Source organism: Ipomoea nil, unplaced genomic scaffold (assembly GCF_001879475.1).
Source record: "Ipomoea nil cultivar Tokyo-kokei standard unplaced genomic scaffold, Asagao_1.1 scaffold1900, whole genome shotgun sequence".
NCBI classification, from domain to species: Eukaryota; Viridiplantae; Streptophyta; class Magnoliopsida; order Solanales; family Convolvulaceae; genus Ipomoea; species Ipomoea nil.
This window is the reverse complement of record NW_017618328.1, coordinates 2,036,141-2,052,988: the sequence shown is the minus strand read 5'-3', so window position 1 is coordinate 2,052,988 and position 16,848 is coordinate 2,036,141. Positions and strand designations below refer to the sequence as shown.

At 31.5% G+C, this 16,848-nt stretch overlaps 1 protein-coding gene across 1 annotated transcript; it reads left to right on the top strand.

Moving 5' to 3' along the window:
• The first annotated feature begins 461 nt into the window (after nt 1–461).
• LOC109193678 lies at nt 462–4,476 on the top strand. The gene is made up of 5 exons (XM_019344531.1): nt 462–974; nt 1,066–1,191; nt 1,342–2,328; nt 2,434–3,376; nt 3,725–4,476. The coding sequence occupies exons 1-5, from the start codon at nt 462–464 to the stop codon at nt 4,474–4,476; spliced, it is 3,321 nt and encodes a 1,106-aa protein (XP_019200076.1).
• The last annotated feature ends 12,372 nt before the right edge of the window (nt 4,477–16,848 follow it).

The window sequence follows — 16,848 nt, the reverse complement described above, 5'->3', positions numbered from 1 at the left end:
GTGTCTACGATACCGGTTCATCTTTATCCGTATAATGCGGAGTTGAGAGTTGGGGGAGGGCGTGGACCGAGGGAGGTGGGGGAGAACTGGTTGGTTCCAGTGGGGGGACTACCAAGGGTAGCTGAGGGGACACGGGATGAGGGAGGCCGGAAGGGAGGAGTGGTGGGGGAGGGTATGTTACGGCCGGTTGTAGTTGATGAGGCCGAAGAGGCGATTGAGGTGGTTTCGAAAAGGAGAAGGGAAGGGGGGCATGAGGGGGAAAGGCGGGGAAACGGTCAGGACATTACCATGACAGATGTGTCAAAAAACTTGTTTATGGCGGGTGCTGGTTCCCAGACCCGCCCAACATCATGAGTACGTTGAGTTGGAACTGTCGTGGCTTGGGTAATCCACGAACAGTTCGAGAGATTGTGGACATGGTGTCCAGTAAGAAGCCTGACTTTGTATTTCTAATGGAAACTATGGTTGCCCAGGATCATGCAGAGCGTCTCCGGGTCAAACTTGGTTTTGATGGTGTGTTTAAAGTTGATAGTGTTGGAACGAAAGGCGGATTGGCATTACTATGGAGAACGAATGGTACGGCAAGCCTGTTGAGCTACTCTAAAAATCATGTGGATATTGAGGTAACGATGCCGGGATTTAATAAGTGGAGGATGACAGGGTATTATGGTTATGCGCAAAGGGAGAGATGGAATGACTCTTGGGAATTCATCAGATCCTTATCACATCGCTCTGAGTTGCCATGGGTTATTATAGGGGATTTTAATGATCTCTTATATCAGTATGAGAAGCGGGGGGGAAATCCCCACCCAGAGGCACTGTTACGAGGCTTCGGGGAAACTATTGATGAATGTGGCCTGGCTCAATTACCCATGCAGGGGTACCCGTTTACCTGGGAAAGAGGGGAAGGGACTGTAGACTGGATTGAAGAAAGATTGGATAAGGTGCTGGTCACACAGGAATGGCGAGATATGGTGAGAGATGCAAGTGTCTTGAACATTCTAACCCGGCGCTCAGATCATTCTGCTCTTTTCCTTGGGATTCTGAATCTTCGGGAAAGGACAGGTGGTGGGAGAAAAGGGTCCCGTTTTGAGATGGCCTGGCTCCATGATGAAGGCTGTAGAGGAGTGGTTGAGACGGCATGGACGGAAGGAAGGGACAGAGGTTTACAAGCCTGTATCGAGTTATGCGGTAATAATTTATCACGATGGGGGGGGGGGGGGTGATAAGTTCCATAGATTTGATGAGAAATTGAAATGCCTACGTAAGGAGCAGTTGCGACTACGGGGATGCACAGACCAATATTCATTAGTTGAATATCAGCGTTTGGAGGAACGCCAGGCCCAGTTAGAGGCTCAGGAGGATGCTTTTTGGAGACAGAGGGCGAAGCAACACTGGCTGAAGGGGGCAGATGCGAATACAAAATATTATCACAGGTATGCCTCGAAAAACACAATTTCTAAAATTATGAATGATGATGGGGATTGGGTGGAAGGAGATGCCATGAGAACAACTATTTTTGATTATTATCGGAATATTTTCTCGTCAAATCCATCTCAAATAGATGAAAGTTTTTATGCCAATGTCTTGCCCCGGGTGACACACACACAGAACGAAGCATTACTACGCCCCTTTGAAAAAGATGAGGTGAGAACGGCCCTGTTTGCTATGTTCCCGGATAAGGCACCTGGCCCGGATGGAATGAATTCGGGCTTTTATCAGCAGTTCTGGGATGTGGTGGGAGGTGATGTATCGGATTTTATTGTGAATTGTTTGAATACACGGACTTTCCCAACCAATTTAAATGATACTGATGTGGTTCTAATACCAAAGAAGAAAAATCCAGAACGGGTCTCGGACCTCAGACCTATAGCGCTAAGCAATGTGATTTATAGGGTCATGGCGAAGATGATTTCAGCCAGGATGAAGCCACTCATGGATGATATTATTTCTGATACACAAAGTGCATTCATACCTGACAGATTGATTACAGATAATATTTTGATTGCTGCAGAGGTTGGACACTTTTTGAATAGAAAACAATGTGGAAGAATGGGATGGGGTGCTTTAAAGCTGGATATGGCAAAAGCGTATGACCGAATGGAATGGCCCTTCCTGCGAAGTATGTTAACAGCTTTGGGATTTAATAATATATGGGTGGATCTTATCATGTTGTGTGTGACTACTGTGTCTTATAATATTAAACTGAATGGAATCCGAGGATCGCCGATTGTCCCGTCTCGCGGACTCAGGCAAGGAGACCCGTTATCACCATATCTATTTATTATCTGTGCGGAGGGACTCTCTTTGTTATTACAGCAGGCACAGGTACAAGGTGCGATTCACGGGTGCAGAGTAGCAAGGGGGGCACCCTCTATTTCACACCTATTTTTTGCTGATGATAGCCTTTTATTCTTTAAAGCAAATGTGCAGGAAGCAAATGCGGTTAAGCAGTGTTTGACACGGTATGAAAATTTATCTGGCCAAGTGGTAAATTACCATAAATCCAGCATATGCTACAGTAAGAATACACAAGATGATGATAGGGATGCAGTGGCACAGATACTTGGGGTTGCTCAAGCACCAAATTTTGGGAAATATTTGGGCCTCCCCTCATTTATTGGAAGGAATAAGAAGGCAGCTTTTTCGTATATTGAAGACAAGATAAGGCAGAGAATCCTTTCTTGGAATAAGAAGTTACTATCGCAAGCTGGTAAGGAAGTCTTATTGAAAAGTGTGGCTCAGGCAATGCCCACTTTCTCAATGAGTGTCTTTTTACTACCTATGGGAATTTGCACAGCTATTGAGCGAGTCATGAACCGATATTGGTGGGGGTCTGGGAATGAACGTGGAATTCATTGGAAGGCTTGGGACAAGATGTGCATACCAAAAAAGTATGGTGGCCTAGGGTTCAAAGAACTGCATGCATTTAATATAGCAATGCTGGGAAAACAGGCGTGGCGGTTTTTAACGAAACCTGACTCATTGGTCTCACGAGTTTACAAAGCGAGATATTATCCAAAAGGGACCTTTTATGATGCCAAGATAGGAAATAACCCCAGTTTCTGTTGGCGCAGTATAATGGCAGCTCAGAGCATGGTTTGTGGTGGAATCAGGCGCAGAATTGGAAATGGAAAAACAACCCTAATCTGGGATCACCCATGGATGCATGATGAACATGACCCAATGATTCATACTGATAAGCCACCATATTTGAATAATGCAGCAGTGGTGGGATTAATTGATCATGAGACACACACCTGGGATCCGGATATATTGACAGATATTTTTAATCCTGCAGATGTGGCTAGAATAAAAAAGATCCCAGTATCACCAGATTATGAGGATATGTGGTATTGGTATGATGATCAGGGAGGTAATTATACTGTTAAGAGTGGCTACAAAACAATTATGGGAAGTCTCAATGATAATACAGGCACCCATAATTGGTTGTGCCTATGGAAGTTAAAAGTCCCCCCCAAATGGAAAACATTCTTATGGAAAGCTTTGAGTGGTATCCTCCCTACCACAACAAACTTGATTATAAAGAGAGTGGATGTACAACCAACATGTGCTATGTGTGGAATAATGGATGAAGACACAATGCATGCTTTAGTAACATGTGATTATGCAACATCCATTTGGGCTCAATCTCACCTTCCAATCCCCATGATCACAACAAATATTTTTCATGCTTGGTTTAGTGATCTATTGAATATTTTAGACACTAACCAAATTGTTCACGCAGCTGCAATTTTATACCATATTTGGAGAGCCAGGAACGGAGCGGTATGGGATGCCTGTCTACCGCGACCACGAAAAGTGCTAGCCTTGGCCAAAGCCACCATACTTGCATGGCAGCGGGTCCACCACACCCATCACCAAGTGAACCACCAGGCTGTCGTGCAATGCCATATTACCGCCACTGCCGCGGCACAGCAACAGCGGCAACACGACACTGCCGGCGCACAGGTAACGCCCGAGGAGGCTGCCCACGAGGTGTTGCGGATGGAAACTACCGAGCCAGTACGCAAATGTTACATCGATGCCGGTTTTATGCCTGCTTCAGGAAAGGCTACGGTTGGCGCGATTTTACTCAACGAGGAAGGGGAATATGTATCGGCTTTCAGTGCACCATTATCAAATTGTCTCTCACCGCTTATGGCTGAGACAATAGCATGCAAGGAAGCCTTGTCTTGGCTATGGAATCGTGGAGAACGTTCAGTATGCTTACTTACAGATTGTTTGACCCTACAACAATATTTGACAAGTCAAGTTGTCACGATACGGACTTACGTAGGCTATGCCATTGATGCTTGTAGAGCACGCATTACTTCTTTTGATTACTGCTCAGTTAATTTTATTCATAGATCAGAGAACTATTTAGCACATAGATTAGCATCTTCTGCATTTAATTCTCCTACAGCTATGTATTCGGACGATGTCCCTCCAGACTCTATTTCTGAGTACTTTTAATATATGCCTCATTGGCCACCTTTCAAAAAAAAAAAAAAAACTTCATGCCCAATTCCTAAAAAAATCTATCTTCCTAATAAAATATATTGGTTTCTATTTTCCCATTCGTACAATAATTCTGCGTCAAAATTCTATTCTAATATTATAAAATAGTGTAATACAATCTATACTATATATAAAAACAAAATCCTGAAATTTTAACTTCCCGCCCAATTCCTAAAAAATCTCTCTTCCTAATAAAATATATTGATTTCTACTTTCTCATTCGTACAATAATTCTGCGTTAAAATTCTATTCTAATATTATGAAATAGTGTAATACAATCTATACTATATATAAAAACAAAATCCTGAAATTTTAACTTCCCGCCCAATTCCTAAAAAATCTCTCTTCCTAATAAAATATATTGATTTCTACTTTCCCATTCGTACACTAATTCTGCGTTAAAATTCTATTCTAATATTATAAAATAGTGTAATACAATCTATACTATATATAAAAACAAAATCCTGAAATTTTAACTTCCTGCCCAATTCCTAAAAAATCTATCTTTCTAATAAAATATATTGATTTCTACTTTCCCATTCGTACAATAATTCTGCGTTAAAATATCCATTCTAATATTATAAAATAGTGTAATACAATCTATACTTCTATACTATATATAAAAACAAAATCCTGAAATTTTAACTTCCCGCCCAATTCTTAAAAATCTCTCTTCCTAATAAAATATATTGATTTCTACTTTCTCATTCGTACAATAATTTTGCGTTAAAATTCTATTCTAATATTATGAAATAGTGTAATACAATCTATACTATATATAAAAACAAATTCTGAAATTTTAACTTTCCGCCCAATTCCTAAAAAATCTCTCTTCCTAATAAAATATATTGATTTCTACTTTCCCATTCGTACAATAATTATGCGTTAAAATTCTATTCTAATATTATAAAATAGTGTAATACAATCTATCTATACTATATAACAAAATCCTGAAATTTTACCTTCCCGCCCAATTCCTAAAAAATCTCTCTTCCTAATAAAATATATTGATTTCTACTTTCCCATTCGTACAATAATTATGCGTTAAAATTCTATTCTAATATTATAAAATAGTGTAATACAATCTATCTATACTATATAACATAATCCTGAAATTTTACCTTCCCGCCCAATTCCTAAAAAATATCTCTTCCTAATAAAATATATTGATTTCTACTTTCCCATTCGTACAATAATTCTGCGTTAAAATTCTATTCTAATATTATAAAATAGTGTAATACAATCTATACTATATATAAAAACAAAATCCTGAAATTTTAACTTCCTGCCCAATTCCTAAAAAATCTATCTTCCTAATAAAATATATTGATTTCTACTTTCCCATTCGTACAATAATTCTGCGTTAAAATTCTATTCTAATATTATAAAATAGTGTAATACAATCTATACTATATATAAAAACAAAATCCTTAAATTTTAACTTCCCCGCCCAATTCCTAAAAAATCTCTCATCCTAATAAAATATATTGATTTCTACAATAATTCTGGGTTAAAATTTTATTGTAATATTATAAAATTGTGTAATACTATTCCTATTCTAATCTATATCTATTTTATATATAAGTGTTGCAAAAATCGTGTCGCTGGCCGCGGCGAGAATCGGCCTCCTCAGCAGGCGCCTCGCCGGCTGAACCGGCCTTTAATTTTTTTTTTTTTTTTTAGTTGTAAAGTGTCAAAAGTTCGGCAAGGCATAACTTTTGACTCCGTTGTCCGTTTTGGACAAATTTTTTTTGAAATCGCGTATTTTTTCGAGATCTATCCACCGCAAACTGTCGTAGGCGGTTTGGCCAACCAATTTCTAAAAAAAAAAATACTTTATTAAAGAGTTTCTAAGAAAAAACTATGAGAACCTTATGTTTTATTAATGAATTTTTAAAATTTTTAATTAAACAATTGTCCCGTGCATTATTTAATAATCTTTCTTTATAATTGGTCAAGTTATTTAATTATGGTAAATTTGGAAATAATTAAGGATTGTAATAGAAATCCTAGAAGAATATAGAATTGAACAATAATTAATTATTGTTATATTATTATTGTGACTCACGGAATACAAGAGTTAATGCCATTTTTTGTTCTAGACTTATTGGGGCATTGACACTTTTCATCCTCCATAATAAAAATTGTCACTTAGTAGCCACTGTTATTGATCGTTGGACAGTTTTGATCCTCCGTCAATGACGCCGTTTGTTGACCGTGAATTAGAAGGGTTTTTCTGTCTTTTTATGTTCTAATCGTTGTATTTCTCTATCCATTGGTCACTGCTACATCCATTTCTTCAAACTGAGGTTATCCGCTTCAGTCCTTTCTAACATTAAGAAACCATCTTCACCCAACTAACAATCACGGATTTTACATTTGACATCAATCTCAAGATAATGGAAACAAGTGAAGTTGGAATAGAAAGGGCGTTAGTCCATGCCTATGAAAATTTTGTCGAGCATACAACATAACTAGCAAAGTCAGGAATATCACCCAACCCCTCCCTTAACCTTTCTGCATCAACTATAATAAGTATGCCCCTACTCTTTGCCTCCTGCACTACAATCAAAGCAGTCTCATGCAGCCTTCCATCTAAGTAGACAATATTTACTACAAGCGCTGAAGACAATTTTGATTTGGGTATGTAGACCCTCAGATATCATGGGTGGATATCCTGGAGTGAAAATGCACGTGCGAGTTTTTTTTTTTTTTTTGGTTGTCAACAATGACATATGTGAATGGTGAGTTTCCTCCTTTGGACACCACCATAAAAGATGTATCAACACCATCCCTTTCAAGCTCATCAAGTATTCTTTCGCCATGCGAGTCATCAGCAACCTTAGATATGATCCTTGGATTAACACCAAGACGAATTTTATCATCCGGGTTTTATCAAAGCATTGCCAGTGTTACCACCTCCTTGAACCTCAAAGCTGGTGCTCCGAATTTTATCATCCGGGTTGGGGAATGAAGCTACAGCAACCAGGAAGTCAACACCGGCCATTCCAACACCTCAGACAATGCGGTTTTTGGGGAGTGGCAGATTCCACATTTTCAGCTTGAAACTTCAATGAATTCAGGTAGAATAACAGAGTTTTTGAGGTTGTGCACCAAGTAGTTGTGGTTAGAGAGAGAGAGAGAGATGGGAAGGATATTTGTGGTCAATATGGAAGGGAGGACTTACAGGTGCAAATTCTACATCACGCCATCTACAACTACAACTGCTATTTATCATAGGAGGGTTCGTCGACCTGCTGCCCTCTCTGCTTCGCCGGAACCAAAAACCACCGGTGAAGGCCCCAACCTCGCCGGATCTGTTGCTGCACCGCCAGATCTGCCTTACTAGTCCGTCACCGGAAGGAGTTACTGCCTCGTATGCTCGCCGCCGTACCCACAACTCGCCAGAGAAGAACCTCGCTGCTACTCACTACCGACGGTTACTACTTAGCCTCACAGGAGTCACAGCAGCGCTGGTCTAAACAAGATTAGAAGAATAAGACATAAAAAGACAGAAAAGCCCCTCTAATTCACGGTCAACAAACGGCTTCATTGACGGAGGATCAAAACTGTCCAACGACCAATAACAGTGTCTACTAAGTGGCAATTTTTATTATGGAGGATGAAAAGAGTCCATGCCTCAATAAGTCTAGGACCACAAATGGCATTAACTCCGGAATACAATACAAGAATATTTAATTATGGTTATATTATTATTGTGCCTCACGACCATTATATACTAACAGTACTTGAAAGAAACTAATAATAATAATAATAATAATAATAATAATAATATAATAATAATAATAATAATAATAATAATAATATCTAAAAGTAATTAAGTGTTAATAATAATCGTAAGAATATTAACGTAAGAGTTGTAACATATAATAAATTGTAATAATTAATAACTATAGTCTAGGATTAAATTTGGAATTGTCAGGAAAGATAAACGACCTGGTGAAATTAACTCTTAAATAATTATATATCGATTTAAATATTCTTACTATATTACAACAATTCCATTCCGTGCATCGCACGGGTGAAAATACTAGTTCTAGGTAAAAATTCTATTTTAAAATTATAAAATAGTGTAATACAATTTCTATTGTAATCTATACTATATATAAAAACAAAATCCGGAAATTTTAACTTGTCGCCCAATTCCTAAAAAATCTCTTTTCCTAATAAAATATATTGATTTCTACTTTCCATTCGTACAATAATTCCGGGTTAAAATTCTATTCTAATATTATAAAATAGTGTAATACAATTCCTATTGTAATCTATACTTCTATACTATATATAAAAACTAAATCCTGAACTTTTAACTTCCCACCCAATTCCTAAAAAATCTCTCTTCCCAACCAAATATATTGATTTCTACTTTCCCATTCGTACAATAATTCTGGGTAAAAATTCTATTCTAATATTATAAATAGTGTAATACAATTCGTATTGTAATCTATACTTCTATACTATATATAAAAATAAAATCCTGAAATTTTAACTTCCCGCCCAATTCCTAAAAAATCTATCTTCCTAATAAAATATGGAGAAGTGTCAAATAGCTACATCTACTACTGCCAAGTGCTCAATTCCCACCACGAACTAAACTAAAGACTAATTAATCACACTTACCTGCTAAATTTGTTCAATTGACTTTTTTTGCAGGTTGCTAACATGTTACCAATCCAATTATTAAAAAAATAATTAATTTTTTTAAAAAAAAAAAAACGGAATTTATAAGTTTTTGCTACTCAAATGGATTCATGGGACCTACTTCTACAACTCCAACCAAATCTTTTTACTTCACAATTCTAAGAAAATGAAAAATTAAAACATGGACTGCTATGTCATCCGATTAATTACTAAATATACACACCTTCAATTCCTTTGTCATACTAATACCAAGCCAAACACCAAATAACCAAATCAAGTAGGGACATGAAGAAATATAAACCTACCTTTCATGACCAAACTCGCACTTAACAGAAAATTCTTCACAAATAAAAGGGGCAGATGTCCTCTCTGTCACAGATAATGTATGCTGGAGTGGAAAAGGTGAACATAAACTGATGACTGGTCATAGCTGATTCGTGTAACACCTGAGTGTACAAGGACAGGAACAAGGTTCAACTTCACAAACAAAGCTGGCTTAGTGTAAAAACAAAAAAAAAAAAAAAAAAAAAAAAAATTCGACGACCATGGCCGTTTGGAACGAGGGCGGCGACCAGTCCTCGATCCAGGCCGTTTGAGGTCCAGATCTGGACCTCAAACATGACAGTTGTGGCTGTCCTCGCCGGACAGCCACAGCTGTCTGTTAAAATACTCAGCCACCATCGGCTGTCCGGTCCTCGCCGGACAGCCGGTGGCGGCTGAAATTCCGTTTTTCTTCTCCCCTTTTTTGTTTTTTGTTATTTTTTTAAAATTTTTTAATTATTTTTTTAATAATTGGATTGGTAACCTGTTAGCAGCCTGCAAAAAAAGTCAATTGAACAAATTTATCAGGTAAGTGTGGTTAATTAGCCTTTAATTTAGTTCATGGTGGGAATTGAGCATTTGTCAATGGTAGATGGGCCTATTTGACACTTCTCCCAATAAAATATATTAATTTCTACTTTCCCATCCGTACAATAATTCCGGATTAAAATTCTATTCTAATATTATAAAATAGTGTAATACAATTCCTATTGTAATCTATACTTCTATACTATCTATACTATATATAAAAACTAAATCTTGAAATTTTAATTTCCCGCCAAATTCGTAAAAATTCTCTCTTCCTAATAAAATATATTGATTTCTACTTTCCCATTCGTACAATAATTCTGGGTTAAAATTCTATTCTAATATTATAAAATAGTGTAATACAATTCTTATTGTAATCTATACTATATATAAAAACAAAATCCTTAAATTTTAACTTCCCGCCCAATTCCTAAAAATCTCTCTTCCTAATAAAATATATTGATTTCTACAATAATTATGGGTTAAAATATATATATATATATATATATATATATATATATATATATATATATATATATATATATATATATCTATATATATATATAAAAGTAAAATCCTCCTAACAAATTTTCCCCCCAAAATTTTTGTAGTAAAACTTATTTGGTAAGTAAATGTCAAATGGAAATTAAATAAATAAATAAATAAATAATAATAATAATTTTATTACCTTAAATAAATAAATTATTATACTTTCCTTTAAATAAATAAATTATTATACTTTCCTTTTGAATTAGTATTTTCTATCAATAAATACAAGAGCTTCTTCAATCAAAGAATCTCAGACTCATCTTTCTGCTTTCTTTTTGTATGAATTTTCTATATTTTTCTAACTATATTCTCACGTACTTCAATATGTTTTGCAGTTTGGACATCATGAATAGCTTCATCAACGATATCTTCTTGAAGCTCGCCCAAGAGGTGACTCGCTTGGCCCACTACAACAAGAAGCCGATAATCACTTCCCGCGAGATCCAGGCTGGCATGAGATTGGTTCTTCCTGGCGAATTGGTAAAGCACGTTGTCTCTCTAAAAACACTAAAGCAGTCACCATATTTACAAGCTCTTAGATGAAATCATTTAAATCTATGTTTCGTTTTTATATAATCTCAATTAGGGATTAATAGATGTAAAGTAACTTGGATTTGAGTTTAATTTCATATTATAAGTATTGTTATCTACCTTCAACTATCAGTGAATCGATTAGCATTCTCAAAAAAAAAAAATGAATGTCTATATCTACGTGCATTTAAGATGCAACATGTGTATGATTCATTAGGCTTTGAGGCAGGAGAACACATCTGGGTACATTGGTGGATCTGTATCTCATTGCAAAAAAATATCCATACAATTAATTAATTAATATAATTACAATTATCATTATTCTAATTCAAAAAAAAAAACTAAAGAATTAATTGTAATAATGAAATTTGTTATTAATATTCTGTTACTAATTGACACAGAAATCAGACTAAAAGAAAAACGAAATTAATATTAAAAATGGACTCGAATTAAAAAAATGTGTTTAATAAGTAAATAACTAATTTGCTAGACAGAAAATTAGGGTAAAGGAAAAAGAAAATGATTATTAAACATTGTACCAGATTGTTTTTATGATTGAAAATGAATATTACAAACGTACCAGATTGTTTTTATGACTAGAAATAAGAATGAATTTTACACACGAGAATCTATTATTAATATTTCGTTATACTAATAGGCATGGGAATCATGCCAAATGAAAAAATGATTTAATATTAAAAATTTATTGGAAATATAACACAGTTTTCCCTACGAAAAAATTAATAACCACCAAATGAAATATTAGAAAAAAATTATGGAGAAAAAAGAAATGGAAACAAATATTAACTCTTTCTATGAATGAAAAAAGGAAATGAATATATCCATATTTCACTTAAAATATAATTAGTAATTATATTATATTATTATAATTATATTAATTATTTATGAAGAGAAAAGGAAATGAATATGAAAGGAAAAAAATAAAATTTAGACACGAAAATCTATTATTAATATTATGTTATACTAATAGACACGGGAATTAGGCTAAATGAGAAAAAAGATTTAATATTAAAAATTTATTGAAAATATAACACCGTTTTCCCTACGAAAATATTAGTAACCACCACGTGAAATATTAGAAAAAATTATGAGGAAAAAAGAAAAAAGAAATGAAAATGAATATTAACTCTTTTTATGAGTGAAAAAGGAAATGAATATATTCATATTTCACTTAAAATATAATTAGCAATTATATGATTATAAATATTATAATTATATTAATTATTTATGAAGGAAAAATGAAATGAATATATTAATAGTTTACTAGAAATATAATCAGTAATTATATTTTTTATAATTATATTACTTTTTAATTATTCGAAAATGAATATTAATTCTTTTTATGAACGAGAAAGTAAATGAATATTTCACAAACAAATCTGTGATTAATATCATGTTACTAATCGACATGGAAATCATGCTAATTAATCGACAATTATTAGAAAAATGAATAAAAATCAATATTAATTCTTTTTATGAAGGAAAAAAAAAAAGAAATATATATATATATATATATATATATATATATATATATATATATATATATATATATATATATATATATATATATATATATTCAAAAGGAAATGAAATATGAAGAAAAACGAATGAATATGTTTATATTTCACTAAAAATATAACACAGCTTTTGGCACAGAAATCAGACCAAAAGAAAAAAGAAATTAATATTAAAAATGGACTCGAATTAAAAAAAAATGTGCTTAATAAGTAAATAACTAATTTGCTACACAGAAAATTAGGGTAAAGAAAAAATGAAATGATTATTAAACACGTACCAAATTGTTTTTGTGATTGAAAATGAATATTACAAACGTACCAGATTGTTTTTATGACCAGAAATAGGAATGAATTTTACACACGAAAATATATTATTAATATTATGTTACTAATAGGCATGGGAATCATGCCAAATGAAAAAAGGATTTAATATTAAAAATTTATTGGAAATATAACACAATTTTCCCTACAAAAAAAAAAAAATAGTAACCACCAAATGAAATATTAAGAAAAAATTATGAATGAAAAAGAAATGGAAACAAATATTAACTCTTTCTATGAATGAAAAAGGAAATGAATATATCCATATTTCACTTAAAATATAATCAGTAATTATATTATTATAATTATATTAATTATTTATGAAGGAAAAAGGAAATGAATATGAACAGAAAAAAATAAATTTTACACACGATAATCTATTATTAATATTTTGTTACTAATAGACACAGAAATCAGGCCAAATGAAAAAAAAAATGTAATATTAAAAATTTATTGAAAATATAACACCGCTTTCCCTACGAAAAAAATTAGTAACCACCACACATGAAATATTAGGACAAAATTATGAAGGAAAAAGAAATGGAAATGAATATTAACACTTTCTATGAGTGAAAAAGGAAATGAATATTACTCATAATGAATAAATATATGAATTATTATACATAGTAGCATGGAATTAATTAGTATGACAATTATATTAGGTAATCTAATTAATAATTTACTTTTTAAATTATATTCCCTTTTTAATAATGAATATTTTCTTAAAGTATATACACAGATTATGCTTATCAATATAGAATTAAAAGTGTATAGATGTATAATATTATTAGTACAAAATCAATTATACTTGCCATAATAATTAATTATTAATATTATTGCCTAATAATTATGTGTTGTCACCTTTTTCGGGGTAATTATTATGGTAATTTATATACATATATATTTTTATACTTAATGTATAATATTATTGGGCACAAAATAAATATACATACCTTAATATATATAGATTATTTTTAATATAATTTCCTAATTTATTAAAGGTAATTATTCTCATAATTTTTCTTTCATTCTTTTGTGTAATTATTATGGTAATGTATTTAAATATTAGAAGAGAAAAAATGTTATAATTTATAAAATTATTATTGTAATTGTCACAATATTTGTTAATTATAAATAATATAATTAAGAAATTTGAGAAATATAAGATTTCTTCCGTAGAAATATTTGTGACAATTTCATTAAATTATAATTAATAAAATATGAAATATAATTAAAGAAATGAAATTATAAAATTAACAAAACATGAATATTTATAATTTTTTTTTAAATATACATACATACACTTTTTAAATTTCTAAATATAATTTTTTAAGTATAAATCTATCAATATAAATTAAAATTAATGAAATTATATTATAATTTTCCTATATACATATTAATAAATATTATGTGTATATACAATGTATTATACAATCAGATAAGGATATGCGTCCGATTAGAGTTTATATTTGTTCATACAAAATTTAGAATTTACATTTTTATTGATTTCTAAGTACAATTCTCTTAGTTATTATTATTCATATTTTTAGAATTAATAATATATATATAATACAATTTGGAATAAATCAACTTAATTATATCAATTTTTTTCTATAAATTCATCTAAATATGTACATGATTAGAGATTATATTAACCACACAAAATTTAAATTTAAATTTTGTATGTTATGAAAATAGATACTTGACCAAATATATAAAAGTCCAACTATATTATTATATTTTACATTTTAACATTTTTTTATTTTTTATTTTAATTTTAAATTCATAAAAAAAAAATTCCGTGCAACACACGGGTAAAACACTACATTTAAAAAAAATACAATTTCATAAATATCATAAATTAATTAGTACAATATCATTTATATTTATAACAATTAAATAAAAAAATAAATAATTTCAAATATATTAACCAATGATTTCAAAATGAAACTAATATACAGTTACAAATAAATATAGCATGATTAGATTTACTTTAATTAGTTTTAATTCCCTTAATGATATGACTTTTCTTTATCAGTTTTTTGTGGGAGACTAAGGGAGTGTTTGAGTTGCTGGAAATTATTATTATTTTTTGAATACTTACTAATAAAAAAAAATTAAAATATTTTTTACCCCCCTCCCCTTCCCCCAATAACATGTGTAAGTCTTATATGCCCGCATGGGTAGCTCAACTGGTCATAGGGGTGAAACTTTGGAAGAATGACTAGGGATTGAGTCTCACCAGCAGTAGTGAGGGAGCAACCTCTCAAAGTGAGGGGGGTTCCTTGTGCGCAATGAGCACCGGTCTAGCCTCTGTGATTAATGTTCAGTTGAGTCACCATGATTTAGAACCTCCCACCGCCCGCTCTGTCGGGCCGGGGTGTGGGGGGCCCTTAGGGTTGGGGTTCAGCCTTTTTGAAAGAATGTGTAAGTCTTATATTTTTAAAAATTACAATTTGATAAATATTATAAATTAATTAGTAGAATATCATTTCTATTTATAAATTATAATAATTAAAAAAAATACATATATGTGAACCAATGATTTCAAAATGAAATTAATATACAGTTACAAATAAATATAGCATGATTTGATTTACTTTAATTAATTTTAATTTCCTTAATGAAATGGCTTTTCTTTTATCAGTTTTTTATGGGAGGCTAATGAAGTGTTTGGATTGCTATAAAATATTTTAAAATAAAAATTCATACTAATAAAAAATCATTTTAAAATATTTTTTTAACCCCTCATGACATGTGTAAATCTTATATTTTTAAAAAATACAATTTGATAAATATCATAAATTAATTAGTACAATATCGTTTCTGTTTATAATAATTAAAGAAAAAATAAATAATTAAAATATGTGAACCAATTATATCACAATAAATCTTTCAAAATTTAAAACAAAAGAACGGAAATTAAAAATAGAACGAAAATATTTCAATAATAATATTCTACATCATCAAGTAAAAGTAAATTAAAAATGAAAAGATAATATTTCAATAATATTATTCTACATCATCAATAGTAAAGACATATTTTAAACAATAGTAAAAGTAAATTAAAAATGGAACAGAAATATTTCAATAATAATATTCTACATCACCAATTAAAAATAAAGCTAATATTAGGTAAAAATACCATTGCATATGATATTCTAATTGATTAATTGACGGAAAATAAAAAGAATAATTGGTTGAAAATTAATATGATATTACTAATTGACTGATATTTTACGATGATATATTTTCACCCGAGTCACCCATTATAATGGACTGAAGATGTTAGCTATAGACGATGACGGACAAGATTATGTTGCTACTACCAATGTCGTATACAATATGAGGTTTTAATAATGTGTAAATACAATTGGTGATATTTATGTTTTTTTTTAATGACAAAATTGCTATATATCTACACACACAAAAAAAAAAAAAAAAAAATTTTAAAGCAATTTAGACAAAAAAAAAAAATTTCATACAAATGAATTAGGATAGCAATTCATTCATATAACTGAGTTGCTAAAGAATGAGCACGTTTGCCTAATTTATAAAAATACTAAACAATGATAAATAAAACCTTCAAAGTTACAACACTGCATGCGTATATCTACACATTAGCTATTAATTTGAGCAATTATTTGTTTAAATTCAAGCAACGATAACATCAAAACATATAAACGATCCAAACTATATCTTCAATTGCACTATATAATATTTAATGTTCTAATTTAAATAATTATATATCAATCCAGATATTCTTAATATATTACAACAAATTCACGGGCGAAACCATATCTTTAATTGCACTATATAATATTTGAGTTATTACTGAAAAATCAGTCTTTAATCACGGTTAATTGTATATTACTTT

Excerpts from the sequence above, each read along its gene's own strand:
- LOC109193678 (XM_019344531.1), top strand. The coding sequence starts at position 462 with ATGGTTGCCCAGGATCATGCAGAGCGTCTCCGGGTCAAACTTGGTTTT. Across the intron at positions 1,192-1,341 it reads AGCCTGTATCGAGTTATGCG|GCCCAGTTAGAGGCTCAGGA; the intron begins GTAATAATTTAT and ends GAGGAACGCCAG. Across the intron at positions 3,377-3,724 it reads TTGGTATGATGATCAGGGAG|ACACTAACCAAATTGTTCAC; the intron begins GTAATTATACTG and ends TGAATATTTTAG.